Raw genomic sequence first — 18,882 nt, 5'->3', positions numbered from 1 at the left:
GTATCCTGCCTCTTCAAAGTATTTCACCATTTTCATTAAGATGACACTCGTGTGATGTTAATTCAATAACATGGTTAAGAAAAGTGCTTTTTAAATGTAGTGTCATAAACCTTTATGATGCACCGCCCATGTTCTGAGTGGGGGGCGGGGCCAATACTGAACCCGCCTCCACAAGGTGTAACGTCAGCTGAGTCCCAATAACCAATCAGGTTTCATGTTGTGATTTTAATCATCAATTAGCTGCAGCACCACAACCAGCTCATTTTCATTATTTCACTACGTTTCATTTTGACACTAAACCTGTGTTGTCATCAATGTGACATCATGCAGCTGTTGTGATGTCACGTCCCCCCTGTGACCTCACACAGCGTCTCCAGCAGGTGGAAGTAGTTGTACTTGATGTCGTACTCCATGTCGTACCAGAAGTTCACTGCAGCGGAAAAACAAAACACAATCTGATCAACTTTGTGTCACGGGAACATCGTCAGTCAACATCTCACTGGGTCGTGTTCACGTGTTCCCGTGTTCTCGTGTTCACGTGTTCACGTGTTCTCGTGTTCTCGTGTTCACGTGTTCTCGGGTTCACGTGTTCACTTCAACACAAGGGACCTGATCACGTCACGGGGGGGGGGGGGGGTTCTACCTGCGATGCAGCCGTGTGACTGCCGGACGTGGTGGAACCACAGCGACGGCAGGTACAGCATCTCTCCGGCCTTCACGCAGCAGCGGACCGGCCGAGCCCTGCGGTACTGAGGGTACCGCTCCAGGTCCGGGTCCAGAGGGTCCAGTGGGATCCATGGGACCTGAGGGGGTGGGGGTGGGGGGGGGGGGAGTTTGTTAAATGGAGCAGAGAGCTGAGAATAACAGCAGGTCCCTGAACGCACCTTCTCCGAGTCGCTCTGATCGATGACCTCGAACTCGCCGTCGTCTCCTTGGTGATAAACCGCCGGCTGGTAAACACCTGAGAGACAGTCACCATGGTTACTGACTCCCTGCTCCTGCTGCATGGGGTTTCTATGGTTACCGAACAGGATGCAGGGAGGTTTCTACGGTTACCATAAGGGATGGAGGGTCGGTCAGTGGGCGGCAGCAGGATGAAGTTCTTCTCTCCAGAGATCACACAGTAGAGATTCTCATAGTGATCTTTGTGCACTAGACAAAACACACACACTGGGTACAGGTTCAACACACTGAGGCTGGTGTGTTGTGTTCGAGTCTCACTGGAGGTGAGATACAAACACAACACACTGTGTGTGTGTGTGTTGTGTTGTGTTCGAGTCTCACTGGAGGTGAGATACAAACACGACACACTGTGTGTCTGTTGTGTTGTGTTCGAGTCTCACTGGAGGTGAGATACAAACACGACACACTGTGTGTGTGTGTGTTGTGTTCGAGTCTCACTGGAGGTGAGATACAAGCACAACACACTGTGTGTGTGTGTGTTGTGTTGTGTTCGAGTCTCACTGGAGGTGAGATACAAACACAACATACTGTGTGTGTCTGTTGTGTTGTGTTTGAGTCTCACTGGAGGTGAGATACAAACACAACACACTGTGTGTGTGTGTGTTGTGTTGTGTTCGAGTCTCACTGGAGGTGAGATACAAACACAACACACTGTGTGTGTGTGTGTTGTGTTGTGTTTGAGTCTCACTGGAGGTGACGGCGTTCTCTTCTCCGAACCAGAAGTTCACAGCATCAGGTAACTTTCCTAAAGGAGAAGAGATGAGATATCAGTAAACTCCTCAGGCTTCATTCTCTAATATCTTCTTACATTTTTTTTATTAAATTTGCTCTGAACCAAAACACGTGTTCTTAAACTTTCTGATGACGAATGACATCGTCCTCAACACCCTGCATACGCCCTTAAAAGGGCATGAGGCCTCCGGTGCACACAGAGAGTGACCAGTATGTTTAAGGAGTCAAGAATCGAACCAGTGGAATGACGATGGAGCACAGGTATATTTCTTAGTGTCAGCAGTGATCACACAATAACACAAAGAACGATTCCTGTGATCCGGTTCAACATTCACTGAAAGTTGTATTTCAATAGGAACTGTTGTTGTCAGTTTCCTCGTGGCCACCGGCAGCAGCACTGAGCACTTGGTGAAATCCTCCATCTTGAATTATACCCAGTGCCTTCAAGGAAAAAATGTCACATTCTGAATGACATGAGTCACAAGCAGTAAGCGAGCGGCGTGGAGATCCTCCAGGAACCAGACTGACGCTGAGTCGCTCTGTGCAACAGGACGAGGATCCGTCCCGAGACATACGGCCTCCTGCTGATGAACTCTGATGTGTCTCAGATCCTCGTTTAGAGAAATCTGACCTTTTTCTTCTTTGACACTTTGCTCATGTCTGAGAAATGTGTTTAAACGCTCTGCTCCATGTTTACTGCAGTGTTTGTATCAATACTGATTCTTCTGCTGATTAATTAAAACCTTTCACAGAAACTAGTTTGAAATGTTCTTCTTCTAGAACCAGCAAATATTTTAGTAGTTTGAGTTTCATCTGAAATTTTCTTTTATTTAAGTAATTTATAAAAATGTTGCTTCTCATATGTGTTTGTCAAATCAGGTTCAAGAGAATTCTTATGTTTATAATTCTTCTGGTTTCATTTTCTGTGGATGAACAGGTGAGGCGGCCGGGGGGGGGGGGGCCGGGGGGGACTCACCGAGCGCGGCGCTCATCCAGGGGACGTGAGGCTCCACGTCGGCCCCGAGCTCCGGCAGCTCCTCCAGCAGGTTCGAGCACTGCTTCTGAACGTAGAACACACCGGAGTGCTCCCCCTGCAGGACACAACAGGCAGTACTCATCCACCAGCTGACTGAGGGAACCTACAGTGTCACCTGCAGTATCTCACTTGTCCTGCAGGGGCAGTCTCTCACCTTCCCCTCTATGATGTCGAGAACAGCAGAGAAAGTCATCTGTCTCTCTTCAGGCATCACGAATCGATCACCGCTCACTGCGTCCGCGTAACCATTCGGAGTCACCGCCACACTGATGACCTTTGACCCCACCTTCTCCCTGCAGACAGGAGACAGAATGCAATCTTTCCAACCAAAGAAGAATAAAAGTCAAGGTATCAGTGGGCGGGGCTTCCTCACCTCAGGTACTCTGGCGTCCACCTGGACAGAGCCGGCCAATGGCTGACAGCATTGCGGATGATGCAGGGTTTGTTTGGACCAATCCAGTCGCGGTAGAAGTGCAGCGGATCAGGTGGCTGCTCCAGGTACGGAACTGATTGGCTCAGATACAGATCTGCAACAGAATCAATAATCACTATTGATCAGCTCACACATCCATAGAAGTATTTAACTCCTCAGCTCTTCAGGAACTACAAACTACTGCAGTTGTGACGGTAGTACCACTACAGGAGTCACAGCAGTATTTGTGGAAGTGCTAGTAACTAGTAGTTATTAGTACCAGTGTTGACAGTAGAGGTAATTGTGCAGTATGTGTATATACTTGTAGAAGTACTTTGAGTAACAGTATCTGTAGTGGTAGAGGTGGTGTATTGTACAAGGAGGGGACCATGAGTAATGATGGCAGGAGAGTACTGTAATAGAAAGAGTAACATTTGTAGCAGTATAAGATGGTAGTATCAGTAGTATCAGTATCAGTAGTGTTAATAGTATCAGTAGTATCAGTAGTGTTAATAGTATCAGTAGTATCAGTATCAGTAGTGTTAATAGTATCAGTAGTATCAGTATCAGTAGTGTTAATAGTATCAGTAGTATCAGTAGTATCAGTATCAGTAGTGTTAATAGTATCAGTAGTATCAGTAGTATCAGTATCAGTAGTGTTAATAGTATCAGTAGTATCAGTATCAGTAGTGTTAATAGTATCAGTAGTATCAGTAGTATCAGTATCAGTAGTGTTAATAGTATCAGTAGTATCAGTATCAGTAGTGTTAATAGTATCAGTAGTAGTTCACTCACCATGAGCCTCCAGTGAAAACTCGCTCAGATGTTTCTTCACCGACTCCATTAGTTCATAAAACCTGCTCTGGAGTCTTTATCTTCAATATCCTGTCTTTTCCTACAATTATATACACACAGTTATATACACACAATTATACACACAATAATATACACAGTTATAGAGTCGGATCAGACCTCGCGCTGCCATGCTGCCGTGTTTACATCCTGTGCGCATGCGCATTACTCCTCTGTGCTGTCGGCGGAGCAGCTCCACCTGCAGGCGGGAGGGTGAAGTACAGCGGTGAGTCAATCAATTAATCATATTCTATTTGTGTAGCCCATATTCACAAATCACAATTTGTCTTATAGGCTTTAACATGGTGAGACATCCTCTGTCCTTCACCCAACAAGAGTCAAACTACTAAAAACCCTTTGAACAGGTGGAGAAGGTGGAAACCTCAGAGACACGTGAGAGGATCCGTCTCCCAGGACGGACACAAGTCAACAGGAGTTCAGTTACACAACTGACATTTAACAAGCAGTACTTCAGAATCACACAGAGCATGTAAACACTGAAGGGAATACTTGGAATAATCAATTATAATGGGACAAATGAGAAAGTTGTGTAATAAGCTGAAAATACACTTAAACACTAGCTCGAGTTTCCTCATCAAGCTGCAGAGCCTCTGTGACGCCACAGCTCTGCTCTGATTGGCTGAAGGCTTCACTGACACATGACGTCCGTATGTTTTTATTTAGGAATTCTGACGTGTTTTCTGTAAATCAATAAATGTGAAGAGTTAAAATCTGAACTTGTTCCTAAGCAGGTTTGGAAGGTAAACAGGAACTTTATCTTCCTCTTACCTCAGAGTTAAGAATACAATTATTATATATATATATATATAATATTTAATTTTTAAGAAAGAAAAGCAGCTGAAAACATTAACCGTTCAAAAAGAGTCAATCATCAGCCTGTTTACATTTCTACAGAGCGCCTGCTGCAGGTTACCAGAGGTACTGCAGCAGCAGGTGAACAGCTCTCTGTGATTGGCTGAAGAGTTCAGGTCATCAGTTTGGATTGGATGCAGCTGAGAGGTTCTGGATCAGGTTCTGGATCAGGTTCTTCACTCATGGACGAGTCGGCGTTGGAGCGATACTTTGACGACTCCATTGCAAATGTGAGTAAAGTTTCCTGTTTGAACATCAAAGCTTTATTGAGACAGAGCGACGTCACAGCCGAGCCTCTGAGACCTGGACTCTCTCTCCTCTGAGGAGTCAAACAGGATCAACAACAAACTGTTTCTCTTGATTCAAATCAAATCCAGAAACATGAGCTCTGATCCGTCTGAATATCAGTCTCATATTTTCACTCTCAGTATGTGGAAATCTGAAAACATAAATTAAACAAAACATTTTAAATATATAGTTTATGAAGTAAATTTGAAAAAAATGAACATGTGTGTTTGTGTTGTGAGGAGGATCTTCATTCTGAGTAATGGAACGACTGAGCTGCGTTCACATGTTCCAAATGTAAACTTTGATTGATTGGTTGATTGGCTCCTGCAGGACTCCAGCTTTTTGTTGGGGGAGGAGCCTGGTCTCCAAGACCCCGCCCAATCCCATCACTCTAGGAAGGCGGAGCCGGGTGCACAGCAGGGGGAGGAGCTGGACCTGAGTTTCCTGCCTGATGAGCTCACCACACGGGAAGACACAGGTGTGACATCACTGAAGGTCTTTTCAACAAACTTTATGATAAGTTAACAGATTTAAACTGTAAATAAAAACAGACTCGGAGTCTGAAACTGGTGTTCTCCCTCTGACCAACAGGGGGCGACTCCTCTGGTAGTTTCTATAGAAAGTGACTTCTCACTTTATAACGTCAGTAACATTCAGGAGTTTCTGTCTCAGTCTCTAGTTTCAAGTCTTCTTCAAACAGCTCAAGTTCTTTTAGTGAATTATGATCATTTAAAGTCAAACAGACCATAAAGCACCGGATATGTTGGAGGGGGGGGAGGTGGGGTACCACAGTGTGATTGACTGCTAGTACTGTCCATGGGTGCAGGTGACAGGTGGACGTGTATTCTACTTCTGAGTCAACCTGGAACATGAATGATTCACGCCATCAGCATCACAACAGCAGAGATCCTGTAGTTCATAGAAATGTCCACTTCCTGACTGAGGTCATGACCTTTAACAGGAAGCTGACTGAGATTTCATTTCAGCTGAAGCAGCAGAACGTCCAACTGCAGCTGTGGACACGTCTCAGGACAGCGGTGTCTGTCCAGACTACAATTCCCAGGAATCGATAGCATCAGACTTCCATAAGGAGGCGTCCACATCAGGAATGGGGATCATCAACTCCTCCTTTTGTCCCATGACTCCTATGACCCCCATGACCCCCATGACCCCTGTGACAGAGAGATCAGGGATCATCCCACAGTTACAGTAAGTAGTAGAAGTTTGTGGTACTTATACTTTATCCGTAGTACCTCATCGATGGTGTTTGTACTTTATGAAAGTCAGATCTTTATAAAAGCTTCTGGTTGGAGGACGACCACTCTGCCCCTCAGCCACAGCCACAATATGATTATATAATTTCCTGTTGCTTCTGAAACGTGTATTTCTGCTGTGAGGTCAGAGATGTCTCTGCACTGAACCAGGTCTGTGGATGCAGAGCTCCCTGTGTGAGCCCCGAGCAGAACCTGAACCAGAACATGATCCAGAACATTGAGTCTGATCCAACATGTCCTGATAGTCAGGTCCAGTCTCCACTGAGGTTCACCTTCAGTTCTTGTTTCCCATGATGCTCCCGCTCTAATAACTGATATAAGAACACGGATGTGAAAAATGTGAACTTTTTATGAATCTGACCGTTTTCTAAGAAAACTTCTGAAAAACAAATTAAAGAAAATTCTTAAGAAGATATTGGTGAATGAGGCTCATTCTCCCGGCAAGTTAGTTTTCATAGATCCCAACTTTGCTTGAGAAGTGACGTACGCACAGAATGAGGTCTGATAGATGTGTGGGTTAAAAATGAGGCCTATTTATAGATGTAAGGATGTTATTAATGATAGCAGCAGCTAACATGAAGATGAAGTGAAACCATCTCCTCTGACTATAGGAACATTGTCTCCACCGTGAACCTGGGTTGTCCTCTGGACCTGAAGTTCATCGCTCTTCAAGCCAGAAATGCTGAATACAACCCAAAGGTACAGAAACCGACTTTCCTTTTGGGCGCGTGTTCATTATAATGTTTGGAAGCCATGAGGTGCAGCCTGGTGTGTTTCAGCGCTTTGCGGCCGTCATCATGAGGATCCGAGAGCCTCGAACCACGGCGCTGATCTTCAGCTCGGGGAAGATGGTCTGCACAGGGGCCAAGAGGTCAGTCTGTCACCTTCATCCCACAGCTACTGAAAGAAATGAGCTAAAGTGCCGCTGGGCCAGCTCTGATCAGGGCTCATCCAACTGCAGGAGCCTCCAGGGTTTGTTATGAGCAGAGAACCCGATGGAGAGCTGCTTCTGGAGCAGAAACACCAACTAACATCTCTCACAACATCAGCTCCACCGGTTGTTGCCATCAAAACACAGAGCTCTCACACCGGGTTGGGTTCAGAGCTTCAGACTCCTCAGTTCAGTCTGAAGCTGAACATCAGGTGTGAACGGTTCCTCAGAGCAGAAGAGGAGTTCTGGGTCTGGATCAAACTGAACCAGGTTCTGTTGGTTTGAAGTCTAAACACTTTGTGGAGAGTTTGGACTTTTGGACCAATCACAGGAAGTAGAGACAGAGTAAAACAATAGAAGAAGAAGCAGCTGCAGTCTTCACCTCCTACGATATAATGTTTGAACCACAAAGTCATAATTAGTTTGAGTTTCTTAACCCTCTTCTTCCCTCTGGGTGCGTTTGAGTGAGGAGCAGTCTCGGCTGGCAGCCAGGAAATACGCCCGGGTGGTGCAGAAGCTCGGTTTCCCCGCTCGCTTCATGGACTTTAAAATCCAGAACATGGTGGCCAGCTGTGACGTCTTTTTCCCCATCAGGCTGGAAGGACTGGTTCTGACCCATCAGCAGTTCAGCAGGTAGATCCACAGACTGCTGCTCGGGTGCTGAAGAAGCAACAGGGTTAGCCTAGCTTAGCACAGGTACCGGCTTCAGGGGAACGTTGTTAGCTAGCTTCAGTGAACTCAAATCATTTCAATGGAACCAGTGGGTGAACATGCAGAACTCAGGTTTTCTCTAAATGACCTTTGACCTGTCACCATTGACAAACAATTGACTGTTTAAGTCTAAAGTGAGTTCCGCTGGTTTGTTCCATCACAACCTGGATGTTCAGGAAACTTCCAGGTTCCCATTTCCAACGGTCCGGTGAAAGTCAAATGTAAACAAACATGTGAGAATGTTTATTGTTCTCATGATGAGTCAAGTGGACTGTGACCAGAGCAGCCTCCGTTCATACAGGAGCATCTATACATCTGATTTATATAGATGTTCATACAGGAGCATCTATACATCTGATTTATATAGATGTTCATACAGGAACATCTATACATCTGATTTATAACCTGGAAACACTTTCAACACATGAGGGAGAGAACCCGTGCACAGCTTATATTAGATTAGCTTCTGTTTAAAAAAGCTAAGCGTTAGCTTATATCATGTTAGATATATATATATATATATATATATATATGGTTAAATTGGCTAAGAGTTATTTAGCGAGGGGTCAGTTCAGTTCAGATACACTCAGGTTTATATCTGTGGAAAGTAAAAGGAGATGGAATCTGTTTCTTTGTGTAAACTGTGGAGACTGATTGAACTTGTGTTTTGTCTCCACAGTTATGAGCCCGAGCTGTTTCCAGGCCTCATCTACCGGATGGTGAAACCTCGCATCGTTCTGCTCATCTTTGTTTCTGGGAAAGTGGTTCTGACTGGTAATGAAACTCAAACCTCCTCATGTTTAAAGTGATCACCTAACACTAGTTCAGTGGTAAAGACTAGTTCATGATTCCAAGAGAACTACATGATCATAAGGAAGGGTTGGGGTTCAGGGTTCTGTGGTAGAAGGTTAGAGTGGGTAAGGGTTAATTTACCAACGTCCAGATTTGATCATTATGAAATCCAGACCTCGTCATTATTAAACATAAAACTCATAATTCTAAAACACTTATTGAGTGGTGATAGTTATTAAGTCGTGTATTAAATTGCAGGAGCTAAAGAACGAGCTGAGATCTACGAAGCGTTTGAAAACATTTATCCGATCCTGAGAGGCTTCAGGAAACAGTGAAGACATCACTTCCTGTTCATTTATACACAACTGTATATATGTATATATGTATTTATTTTGTGTTGAATGTGTCACCATTCTGAAAAAAATAAATGTTTTGTGAATCACTGCAGAGAAGAAAGGAGCTGAATGTTCGATCTGAATCAGACTTGATTGTGACTTTGATTTAAACAGCAGCAAAACACTCTGAGTTGAGCTGATGTGACTGGATGAGTCTTTCATTTCAATATTATTCAGTTATTCTTGACCTGAAAATTAAAATGTTTAATTCAGGGTCTCAAATGCTTTGATGCATTCAAAGTCCAGATTTGATACATTAACCTGAAGGTGTAATGTTCATGTTTTTACTATCTACTGTATAGTTCACATCTGTAGATATTTACATGTAAATTATATAATACAGGAAAATAATAAATGATCGGAATGACCAAACTTCTAAAGAACTCGAGATATATATTATGAGTTATTGATATGAGGTCCCTTCATTCGAGTGATTGACGTTTCCACCGTACCGTTCTTCTTTTCCCGACTCCGCCCACACAAACTACGTCATTGCACAACAAACCGTGTTTTCAGAAGAAACCGGAAGTGACGGTCTTCTCTCATCTAAACAACACCACGTGACCGGATGTTATTAAGTATTATGGCGACGTCAGTGAAAAATAGAACGAGATGTTGATCGGCGCATAGCAGCGGGTTCGTTAGCTTCACTAGGTAGCTCAGCTGGTTAGCTTCAGTAGGTAGCTCAGCTGGTTAGCTTCACTAGATAGCACAGCTGGTTAGCTTCACTAGGTAGCTCAGCTGGTTAGCTTCAGTAGGTAGCTCAGCTGGTTAGCTTCACTAGGTAGCTCAGCTGGTTAGCTTCACTAGATAGCACAGCTGGTTAGCTTCACTAGGTAGCACAGCTGGTTAGCTTCACTAGGTAGCACAGCTGGTTAGCTTCACTAGGTAGCAAAGCTGGTTAGCTTCACTAGATAGCACAGCTGGTTAGCTTCACTAGATAGCTTCACTAGGTAGCTCAGCTGGTTAGCTTCACTTGCTAGCTCGGCTCCTCTCCATGGCGTCCCCCGCGGGACTCCCGCCGCTCTGTACGGACCGAGCTGCTTCTTCGTCGGGCTCTCACTCTGGGGCCAGGCCGCCTCTCCGGCCCCAGCACCTGCCTGCGGCTCACTCCACCCCGGGCTGTGTGATGGGGGAGTCGGTGGACGACGCGGAGGGTCTGTACGTGGCGGTGGAGCGGTGCCCCCTGTGCAGCACCTCCCGCCGCAGGCTCACCTGTGCCCGCTGCGTCCAGGCCGGAGACTTCGTGTACTTCGACGGGAGGAACACGGAGAGGTGAGCTGTTCATCCTGAGCTTTTACTGCAGATGTCCCGGTGTCCCGCAGCTCGGATGTCTGTCCACACAGGGTCCACCAGGAGGACAGAACCTGCTTTACCACCAGTGGTTAACAAGTCTTGAACTTGATCTTCCAGGGCCAGTTATTAGTTATTTACCAGTGATAAACAACTTATGTGTTTGCTTCATTACAGGCAAGTGAAAACTGAAACATAATCCAATGATATCCCTGTATGAATTACAAGTTCATGTTTAAACAGTACGTGTACTCCGATGTTTCTTTGTTCAACGACAGATTGAATACTGGAAACCAGCAGCATGGACTTTGAGTCCATGCTGCTGGTTTCCATCAGGTATATTGGACTCTGTTAGCAGTTAGCTACCCACTGCTAGTTCCAACCTGTATGCTAATGTTAGCATGGCTCTGTTAGCAGCCCTGTTAGAGTTGCACAGCACGTGAAACCCAGGCCAGCGGTGTCCTCATGGTTTCAAGTTGGCCGGAGTTCCTCCACCTGAGCTCCGGGACCAGATCTCCAGCGACTCTGCTTCTGTGTGAACGTTCCACCTTCAGATAAATAAAGCGGTTTGTTCTGCTGCAGGTACGTGGACAAGCTGGAGCGGCTGAAGAAGCTGAAGGGAGAGAAGCAGGAGCTGCAGCAGAGGTGAAGGTACAGCTGGTAGTGAAGTGTGTTGATCTGAGGAACCTGATGCTAAGAGATCTCCTCTCTCCTCAGAGTCATTGGGGCCATGGACCGGAAGCTGCAGGCGGATGAGATGGTGAGTCCAGCTGCTGTGAACAGAGGCTTCATCAGGTCCTCACACAGAGACACTGTATGTCCACTGAGACATGTCTCAAGTCCCTTCTTCGTTAGCAGCAGCAGTTCATGTCCACATTGAGACCCTGGTTTCATAACACGTCTCTACTGCTATGGTTACACCTGGTGTGGAGCCTTCATCTGTCTGCACCAAATCCTGTCAAACTGAAGCTGAGTCATCTGTATCGCCCCCTGGGGTCTGACTGCAGTATAGCTTATAATCCTCCTCCATGTTAGCAGATGGGACCAAACTAAACAATCAAAGTAGACATAAATAAATGTTGGTAAAGATGTTTGTCATTTCAGGTCGTTCTCATCTCTGTTGTTTATTCAAGTGTTTCTGATCAGTTTGGGTTTAATTTGTTATTTGATGATATACAAACAGGCTGAGATGTCATGACTGACAGCTGAGGCTGACTCCTGATTGGTTGAGAGTGTGTATGGGTGGAACCTAAAATAAATTTAAGACATTTATTTATACATTTATTTCCTTTTTTATCTATGCATTTATTTATACTTAAGTCATGCATCGTCCTCCAGCGTCCTGCTCAGTCCACATGAGAAGGAATAAACTGACAAACACATATTTCCTCAGAAATGGAAGCTGATGTCGTGCAGGATGAAGATCGAGCAGCTGAAGGAGGCGGTGTCCTGGGGAGACGAGGAGGTGAAGAGCGGTGAGTCCTCTACAGCCTCCTTCTCTGGTTGTGGTCCTGTGGTGGTCTCTGTCTCATCCTTCAGTGTCCTCCTCTGGCAGATAAAGACCTACACTTGCGCTCCCAGGAGGACGGTCAGCGGCTGCAGCGGCGGGCCGGACGTCACCAGGAGAAACGGGACAAAATCGAGCGTCACAACCGGCGTCTGGGGGAGCTGCTGGAGAGACGCAGCCGGGAGCTGCAGAGCCGACTGAGTCAGCTGGCTGCTCTGAGACGAGAGCACATCCTGGAGCTCACCACACACATGTTCTCCACCCAGGAGGAGAAGCAGGGCAGCAGGTGAGACACACCGACTCTCTGACAGCCTCTCAGCGTAAGGACGGGACATCTTCACTGTAGAGAACACTGTCCTCTGCCCCTGTGTTTGTCCATCAGAGACCCCGCGGATGTGGTGACAGAGTCTGACCTTGCTCTGACCTCCAGCACGGTGAGTGAGTTGGCCGAGGCTCGGAGGACCACCTACCTGTCCGGACGCTGGATCTGGGATGACCAGAACGGGGAGACCAGCATCAGCATCACAGGGGCCCCCGTCACCCTGCCCAGCAACGGAGACTGCTCCGCCTACTACAGCTGGGTGGAGGAGAAGAGCATCAGCCAGGGCCCAGGTGCGTCGGCCTGTGACTCACTCACTCCTCAGTAGTTTAAAGTTCTTTTTAAAATCTATGAAGTGAACTGATGACCGGCTGCAGTAACTGATGATTAGTTAGAGTTTGATCCTCAGCATCATATGTACATGTGCATGTGGTCTGACCTCTGACCTCTGCAGAGCTGGACCACATTAACCCGGCTCACACCATCAGTGCTGCTCTCTGCTACGCCACGCAGCTCGCCACCATCCTGTCTCACATCCTGGACGTCAACCTGCCCAAGAAGCTGTGCAACAGGTAAGAAGCTCCTGCTGCCGCCTCCATGAGCAGAGCCGAGCGCGATGCTGAACAAGAATGTGTCACTGTGTCCTCAGTGAGTTCTGTGGAGAGAACCTGAGCAGATACCGATTCACCAGAGCTCTGAGCAAACTGAACACCAACATCCTCCACCTCTGCTTCTCCCAGGTCAGAAAACACTGATCTGCATCTGCTGCTGGAAGTACAATTCATTTTGACCTCCAGTCTCACTGTGTGTGTGTGTGTCTGTGTGTGTTGTTTTAGCATGTCGACAGTGACAAGCTTCACCCTCATCACACTCTGAGGAACATCATGTTTCTGGTTTCCCCAGACAATGACAACCTGGGCAGGTGAGATGCACCTGCCTGTCATTCTGTGTGTGTCTCTCTGTCTCTCACTCTGTGTCTGTGTCTCTCTCTCTCTCACACTCTGTGTGTGTGTGTCTCTCTGTCTCTCACTCTGTATGTGTCTGTGTCTCTCTCTCTCTCCTCTGTGTGTGTCTGTCTCTCTCTCTCCTCTGTCAGTGTCTCTGTCTCTCACTCTGTGTCTCTCTCTCTCCTGTGTGTGTCTCTCTGTCTCTCACTCTGTGTGTGTCTGTGTCTCTCTCTCTCTCTCTCCTGTGTGTGTCTCTCTGTCTCTCACTCTGTGTGTCTGTGTCTCTCTCTCTCTCCTCTGTGTGTGTCTCTGTCTCTCACTCTGTGTGTCTGTCTCTCTCTCTCCTCTGTCAGTGTCTCTGTCTCTCACTCTGTGTCTCTCTCTCTCCTGTGTGTGTCTCTCTGTCTCTCACTCTGTGTGTGTCTGTGACTCTCTCTCTCTCTCTCCTCTGTGTGTGTCTCTGTCTCTCACTCTGTGTCTCTCTCACTCTGTCTGTCTGTCTCTCTCTCTCTCTCTCTCTCTCTCCTCTGTCAGTGTCTCTGTCTCTCACTCTCTCTCTCTCTCCTCTGTGTGTGTCTCTGTCTCTCACTCTGTGTCTCTCTCACTCTGTCTGTCTGTCTCTCTCTCTCTCTCTCTCTCTCTCCTCTGTCAGTGTCTCTGTCTCTCACTCTCTCTCTCTCTCCTCTGTCAGTGTCTCTGTCTCTCACTCTGTGTCTCTCTCCTCTGTGTGTCTCTCTGTCTCTCTCTCTCCTGTGTGTGTCTCTCTGTCTCACTCTGTGTGTCTCTGTCTCTCACTCTCTCTCTCTCTCCTCTGTCAGTGTCTCTGTCTCTCACTCTGTGTCTCTCTCCTCTGTGTGTCTCTCTGTCTCTCACTCTGTGTCTCTCTCCTCTGTGTGTCTCTCTGTCTCTCACTCTGTGTCTCTCTCTCTCTCTCTCTCCTCTGTGTGTGTCTCTGTCTCTCACTCTCTCTCTCTCTCCTCTGTCAGTGTCTCTGTCTCTCACTCTGTGTCTCTCTCCTCTGTGTGTCTCTCTGTCTCTCACTCTGTATCTCTCTCTCTCTCTCCTCTGTGTGTGTCTCTGTCTCTCACTCTCTCTCTCTCTCCTCTGTCAGTGTCTCTGTCTCTCACTCTGTGTCTCTCTCCTCTGTGTGTGTCTCTCTCTCTCTGCTCTGTGTGTGTCTCTGTCTCTCACTCTGTGTCTCTCTCCTCTGTGTGTGTGTCTCTCTCTCTCCTCTGTGTCTATCTCTCTTTCTCCTGTGTGTGTCTCTCTATCTCTCACTCTGTGTCTCTCTCCTCTGTGTGTGTCTCTCTCTCTCTCTCCTCTGTGTCTATCTCTCTCTCTCCTGTGTGTGTCTCTCTGTCTCTCACTCTGTGTCTGTCTCTCCCTCTCCTCTGTGTGTGTCTCTGTCTCTCACTCTGTGTCTGTCTCTCTCACTCTCTGTCTCTCACTCTGTGTGTCTGTCTCTCTCTCTCTCCTCTGTGTGTGTCTCTGTCTCTCACTCTGTGTGTCTGTCTCTCTCTCTTCTCTGTGTCTGTCTCTCTCACTCTCTGTGTCTCTCTCTCTCACTCTGTGTGTGTCTCTCTCTCTCCTCTGTGTGTGTCTCTGTCTCTCACTCTGTGTCTGTCTCTCTCTCTCCAGTAACTCCACCTCATGTGTCTTTCAGGACGGGTCCATTCGAGGTCAGTGCTGACCTGGAGGAGTCGATGGAGTTTGTGGAGCCGGAGGCGGCCGGTCCGACGGAGGAGAGTGGAGATGAGGCGGTGACGGACGAGGAGACGGACCTGGGGACAGACTGGGAGACGGTGCCCAGTCCACGTTTCTGTGACATCCCATCACAGGTACAAACAACTGAGTACTCATGAGAAGAGTTTGACCTCTGCTGCTCTTTGATAACATCTCGTCATCTTCTCCTCTTACAGTCCATGGATCTTTCCCAGAGTGCTTTGCAGGTCTCCCAGCCCTCTGCTAACTCTGGGGGGATGATCTCGTCTGCCGCTGCTTCCGTCACCTCCTGGTTCAGAGCTTACACCGGCCAGCGATGATCCACCCAGACTGGAGCATGAACCAGGACCGGACTGGGGTCAGAGGACTGGGGTCAGAGGACTGGGGTCAGAGGTCAGGGGTCAGAGGACTGGGGTCAGAGGACAGGGGTCAGAGGTCAGAGGACAGGGGTCAGAGGACAGGGGTCAGAGGACAGGGGTCAGAGGACTGGGGTCAGAGGACTGGGGTCAGAGGTCAGCCAGTGGACGAGGACCCTGAACACACGTGATGGACTTCAAACACCTGCATCCAGTCAAAATGAATGAAAATGTCCAGATTAACTTCATCAGCAGTTTAACAGACTAGAACTCACTCATCCTCACAGGTTGATGTATTTTGACTTTGGTATAAAGTTACTTTGTGTTACTCAGTTTAGCATTAAGCCGTTAGCATTTTAAAATGGTTTTTAATGTCTCATCTTTACCAGTTTACTCAAATGATTGATCCCAGTGAAGCTGGATCTCTGGAGTTGTGAATAAAGTTTTATTAAAAGAATGACAAACAAATTACTTTATTATCAAAGTTGATGTGCTGATTATAAAAGAAGGAAGTCACCGCTGATGTTTTGTGTGAATATAAATAATAGACAGAACTCTATAAATATGTTTGTTAATAAATCACATCAAACACAAGTTGCTCATCGAGCTTCAGAGAGAAATGAATCATAAAGAACATTTAAAAGCCAGATGAATCATTTTCTGCTGCAGCTGATGACTTCCTGTTGACTCTTCCCAAGCAGCTGTCAATCAGATTGAAGTTGTATTTGACACACACACTGAGTGGCTGCTGGCATGTGGGCGTGCACGTGACCTCGGGTCACACGGATCAGCTGAGCTCTGGGCTCTTGGGGTCATTAGCTGTGAGCTGCAGATTAGCATGCTAGCTATGTTTGGTATGCAGCACTGATCCCCAGAGGCCTGAACCTTCACACAGCGCCCCCTGCAGGACTCAGGTTCCTCATGGTCTTCATCAGCAGATGTCACCTGACAGGTGGGAAATCTTCAACCAAATGCTGATCCAGTCGATGACCTATGACCACAATCAACCTTTTATTGGTCGTTAATGACGTGACCCACAAACTCCATCGTGTGAAGGGTTCATCCTCTGGAGACCCGTCCGTCTGTGTTGATCTTTAAAGTCAGTTTGTGAAACAGGAGACTGGTCTTTATAACCGGGGTCAGAGGTCAGAGTTCTACGTCCTCAGGTTTCTCTGTTTCCAGATCCTCAATCATCTGCAGCTCAACTTCTGCCTCTGCACAACAAGTGGTTTAACTTCTGGAGCTTTCAGTCACATGATGTGTTTTCATAACTGATGTCAAGGCCTTTTAACCGTGACCTGAAACACAAAGAGCAGCTGAGACCACTGAGGCCGAGTCAGTGTGGAGGATTAATGTGTGTGTGTGTGTGTGTGTGTGTGTGTAAGCTGTTGGTGCTTGTTCAGCAGCAGGTTGGTGTTTCAGGATGAAGTCTGCGGTTTTGTTTCTGCTCCTCTGTTTGTCTCCTTTTGTCCCTCGGGGGCTGTCGGAGGTTTCTGTCCCGCAGGAGGACGACCTCAGGCCGGGGGTCGAAGGGCCCCTGGTGGGCGAGGGGCCCCCGGAGCTCCCGGAGCTCTGGGACGAGCTGTGGGGGCTGAGGGAGCTGGTCCTGAGCCTGAAGGCGGAGGAGGTGGAGCGGCGCCAGGCCCTGCGCAGCATGGAGAGCCGGCTGCGGGACCGAGAGGTGGAGGCTGAGCAGCAGAGACGAGGCCTGGACGGACTTCAGGAGACGGTAGACCATCAGCAGGAGGAGCTGATCTCAGATCTGAGGAGGAGGGTTGAGGAGACGGAAGAGCAGAGCAAAGGTTGGTGATGGGGAAAGAAGCAGTTTGTCCTGCTTCGTCTGACCTGAGATCAGTTCAGGTCGGTTGATCAGTGTCCATCAGACGAGACGTTTACAACATGAAGAACGAGCTCAGCTGGAGATTCTTCTGTTTGTTCTCCCACTGAGGAGAACCTGGATGTTCAGGTCCAGAACTGTGTAGACATGTTGTGAAACCACGTTGCCCTCAGCTTCACTGGCTTTATTGACATCTAGTGGTCAAGCTACAGAATACCCCCCCCCCCCCCCCCCCCCCCCCCCCGGGACACCAAGCTCTTAGAAGAAGCTGCGATGGTCTGCAGGTTTGTCCACTCTGGCCTTCTGTAGAAACATGGCAGACACTGTGGAGGAGGAGCCTCCTGAGGTAACACGGTCAGCTGACTACACACTGATGACATCATCACACTGAAGGTTATCTTTCATAAATCTGACACCAGTCTCCACGGGCTCCAGAAACATTCAAATGCCTGAAAGTCGACCTGAGGTTGAGCAGATGTTTGATCCAAAGTGCTGGACGGTGTAGAGTCTGACCACCAGGGGGCGCTGGATGAAAGGACCATGAGCGCCTGTCGCCTTGTGTTTCAGATCTTGCCGCCCAAGTGTGGACGCTTGTGTCCGGCCTGAACGCCAGCGAGAGCTCGGTGGAGCAGCTGAAGAAGACGAGCGCAGGTGAAGAGTCCTATGATTCAAACATGTCCTAGCACCTGTGTCTGGTTCCCATGCTGACCCTGTCTCCACAGCCATGGCGTCCGAGCTGCCGTTCCTGCAGACGAGGCTGAGGGCCAGCGAGCGCAACCGTGGAGCAGCTGAGGAGGAAGAGCGCAGGTCAGCACCTTCATCCTCAGACGTCTGGAAGCTGGAGGCACCAGTTGATGTGTTGTCTCTGTGGTTTCAGTCCTGGCTGCCAGACTGTGCAGCACAGAGAGTGTGATGGAGGAGCTGAGGAGGCAGATCTCAGGTCAGATCCGTCCCACACGAAACTCTGTCCCTCAATACGCCTCGTCGGCCCCTCTGTGTGTTCAGAACCTCTGTTTCATCTGAGTCGAGAAGAGACACTTACAGTTCATCCAGGTTCTGATGTCCTTGAATCATGAGGTTTAGTTGATGATGACACTGATCAGGTTTGGAAGTGGGAGTCCTCTTCAGAGCAGGTCCACTTCAGAGCAGGTCCTCTTCAGAGCAGGTCCACTTCAGAGCAGGTCCTCTTCAGAGCAGGTCCACAGAGTGAGTCCTCATAACGTTTCCTAGTGGCAGCATCAAACTGGGGCCGAGCACAGAACCCTGTGGAACACCGGAGTTAACTTGGGTTCACACAGTACTCAACATTTATAGATCTGATAAAACAGGATTGAAACCAGTTCAGGGCGGTTCCTTTAATCTAATGAACGGTTCTAGTCTCTGTGATAAACTGTGAAGGTCGATAGTGTTGAACGCTGCACTGAGACCTAACAGGACGAGGTACAGACACACACAACTGAAGCTATTAGCTCGTTAGTGACTCCAAGACTGTCTCTGTGCTGTGATTGGCTCTAAGCCCCGACTGAAGGTCTTCACATTACTTTCCTGGAGAAACTCTCACAGCTGATTGGCTACAACCTTCTCAGGAGTTTAGACAGGAAGGTGATTGGATATCGGTCTGTAGTTATTAAAAACCTCCGGG

General features: G+C 47.7%; 3 protein-coding genes across 11 annotated transcripts; 2 read left to right on the top strand and 1 right to left on the bottom strand.

The window, feature by feature from the left end:
* Nucleotides 1-210: 210 nt before the first annotated feature.
* jmjd7 (jumonji domain containing 7) lies at nt 211-4,172 on the bottom strand. The gene is made up of 10 exons (XM_053435262.1): nt 4,116-4,172; nt 3,939-4,038; nt 3,105-3,258; nt 2,886-3,024; nt 2,672-2,786; nt 1,652-1,708; nt 1,057-1,152; nt 885-961; nt 644-803; nt 211-430 (listed from the first exon to the last, which is right to left on the bottom strand). The coding sequence occupies exons 2-10, from the start codon at nt 3,985-3,987 to the stop codon at nt 342-344; spliced, it is 936 nt and encodes a 311-aa protein (XP_053291237.1). The 5' UTR covers nt 3,988-4,038; nt 4,116-4,172; the 3' UTR covers nt 211-341.
* An 878-nt stretch (nt 4,173-5,050) lies between these two features.
* On the top strand, nt 5,051-9,303 carry tbpl2 (TATA box binding protein like 2). Its single transcript, XM_053434807.1, has 8 exons — nt 5,051-5,098; nt 5,487-5,634; nt 6,143-6,365; nt 7,042-7,129; nt 7,210-7,301; nt 7,827-7,994; nt 8,752-8,846; nt 9,123-9,303. The coding sequence occupies exons 1-8, from the start codon at nt 5,051-5,053 to the stop codon at nt 9,197-9,199; spliced, it is 939 nt and encodes a 312-aa protein (XP_053290782.1). The 3' UTR covers nt 9,200-9,303.
* Nucleotides 9,304-9,788: 485 nt separating this feature from the next.
* On the top strand, nt 9,789-15,997 carry atg14 (autophagy related 14). 9 transcript variants are annotated; one of them, XM_053435307.1, is made up of 13 exons: nt 9,789-10,043; nt 10,213-10,534; nt 11,135-11,197; nt 11,270-11,312; nt 11,946-12,027; nt 12,108-12,345; nt 12,442-12,671; nt 12,833-12,950; nt 13,028-13,118; nt 13,215-13,300; nt 14,989-15,163; nt 15,245-15,440; nt 15,490-15,997. In XM_053435307.1, the coding sequence occupies exons 2-12, from the start codon at nt 10,257-10,259 to the stop codon at nt 15,365-15,367; spliced, it is 1,527 nt and encodes a 508-aa protein (XP_053291282.1). In that variant the 5' UTR covers nt 9,789-10,043; nt 10,213-10,256; the 3' UTR covers nt 15,368-15,440; nt 15,490-15,997. The 9 variants fall into 9 exon arrangements, with proteins under 9 accessions (XP_053291282.1, XP_053291280.1, XP_053291279.1 ...); XM_053435305.1 differs by having other exon boundaries at nt 9,789-10,095; XM_053435304.1 differs by having other exon boundaries at nt 9,789-10,121.
* Nucleotides 15,998-18,882: the final 2,885 nt, after the last annotated feature.

Source organism: Pleuronectes platessa, chromosome 11, assembly GCF_947347685.1.
Source record: "Pleuronectes platessa chromosome 11, fPlePla1.1, whole genome shotgun sequence".
In the NCBI taxonomy this organism is placed as follows: domain Eukaryota; kingdom Metazoa; phylum Chordata; class Actinopteri; order Pleuronectiformes; family Pleuronectidae; genus Pleuronectes; species Pleuronectes platessa.
The sequence above is the reverse complement of the archived record's forward strand: the minus strand, read 5'-3'. Positions and strand labels throughout refer to the sequence as shown.

What these genes read in the sequence shown, in the direction of transcription:
- jmjd7 (XM_053435262.1), bottom strand. Translation starts at nt 3,987, where the DNA reads ATGGAGTCGGTGAAGAAACATCTGAGCGAGTTTTCACTGGAGGCTCAT. An exon ending in TCGACATCATAGAGGGGAAG is followed by an intron (nt 2,787 to 2,885) that starts GTGAGAGACTGC and finishes TGTGTCCTGCAG; the next exon opens with GGGGAGCACTCCGGTGTGTT. An exon ending in ATCAGAGCGACTCGGAGAAG is followed by an intron (nt 804 to 884) that starts GTGCGTTCAGGG and finishes CCACCCCCTCAG; the next exon opens with GTCCCATGGATCCCACTGGA.
- tbpl2 (XM_053434807.1), top strand. Translation starts at nt 5,051, where the DNA reads ATGGACGAGTCGGCGTTGGAGCGATACTTTGACGACTCCATTGCAAAT. An exon ending in ACCCATCAGCAGTTCAGCAG is followed by an intron (nt 7,995 to 8,751) that starts GTAGATCCACAG and finishes TTGTCTCCACAG; the next exon opens with TTATGAGCCCGAGCTGTTTC. An exon ending in TGGGAAAGTGGTTCTGACTG is followed by an intron (nt 8,847 to 9,122) that starts GTAATGAAACTC and finishes ATTAAATTGCAG; the next exon opens with GAGCTAAAGAACGAGCTGAG.
- atg14 (XM_053435307.1), top strand. Translation starts at nt 10,257, where the DNA reads ATGGCGTCCCCCGCGGGACTCCCGCCGCTCTGTACGGACCGAGCTGCT. An exon ending in GAGGAGAAGCAGGGCAGCAG is followed by an intron (nt 12,346 to 12,441) that starts GTGAGACACACC and finishes TTTGTCCATCAG; the next exon opens with AGACCCCGCGGATGTGGTGA. An exon ending in CCCAAGAAGCTGTGCAACAG is followed by an intron (nt 12,951 to 13,027) that starts GTAAGAAGCTCC and finishes CTGTGTCCTCAG; the next exon opens with TGAGTTCTGTGGAGAGAACC.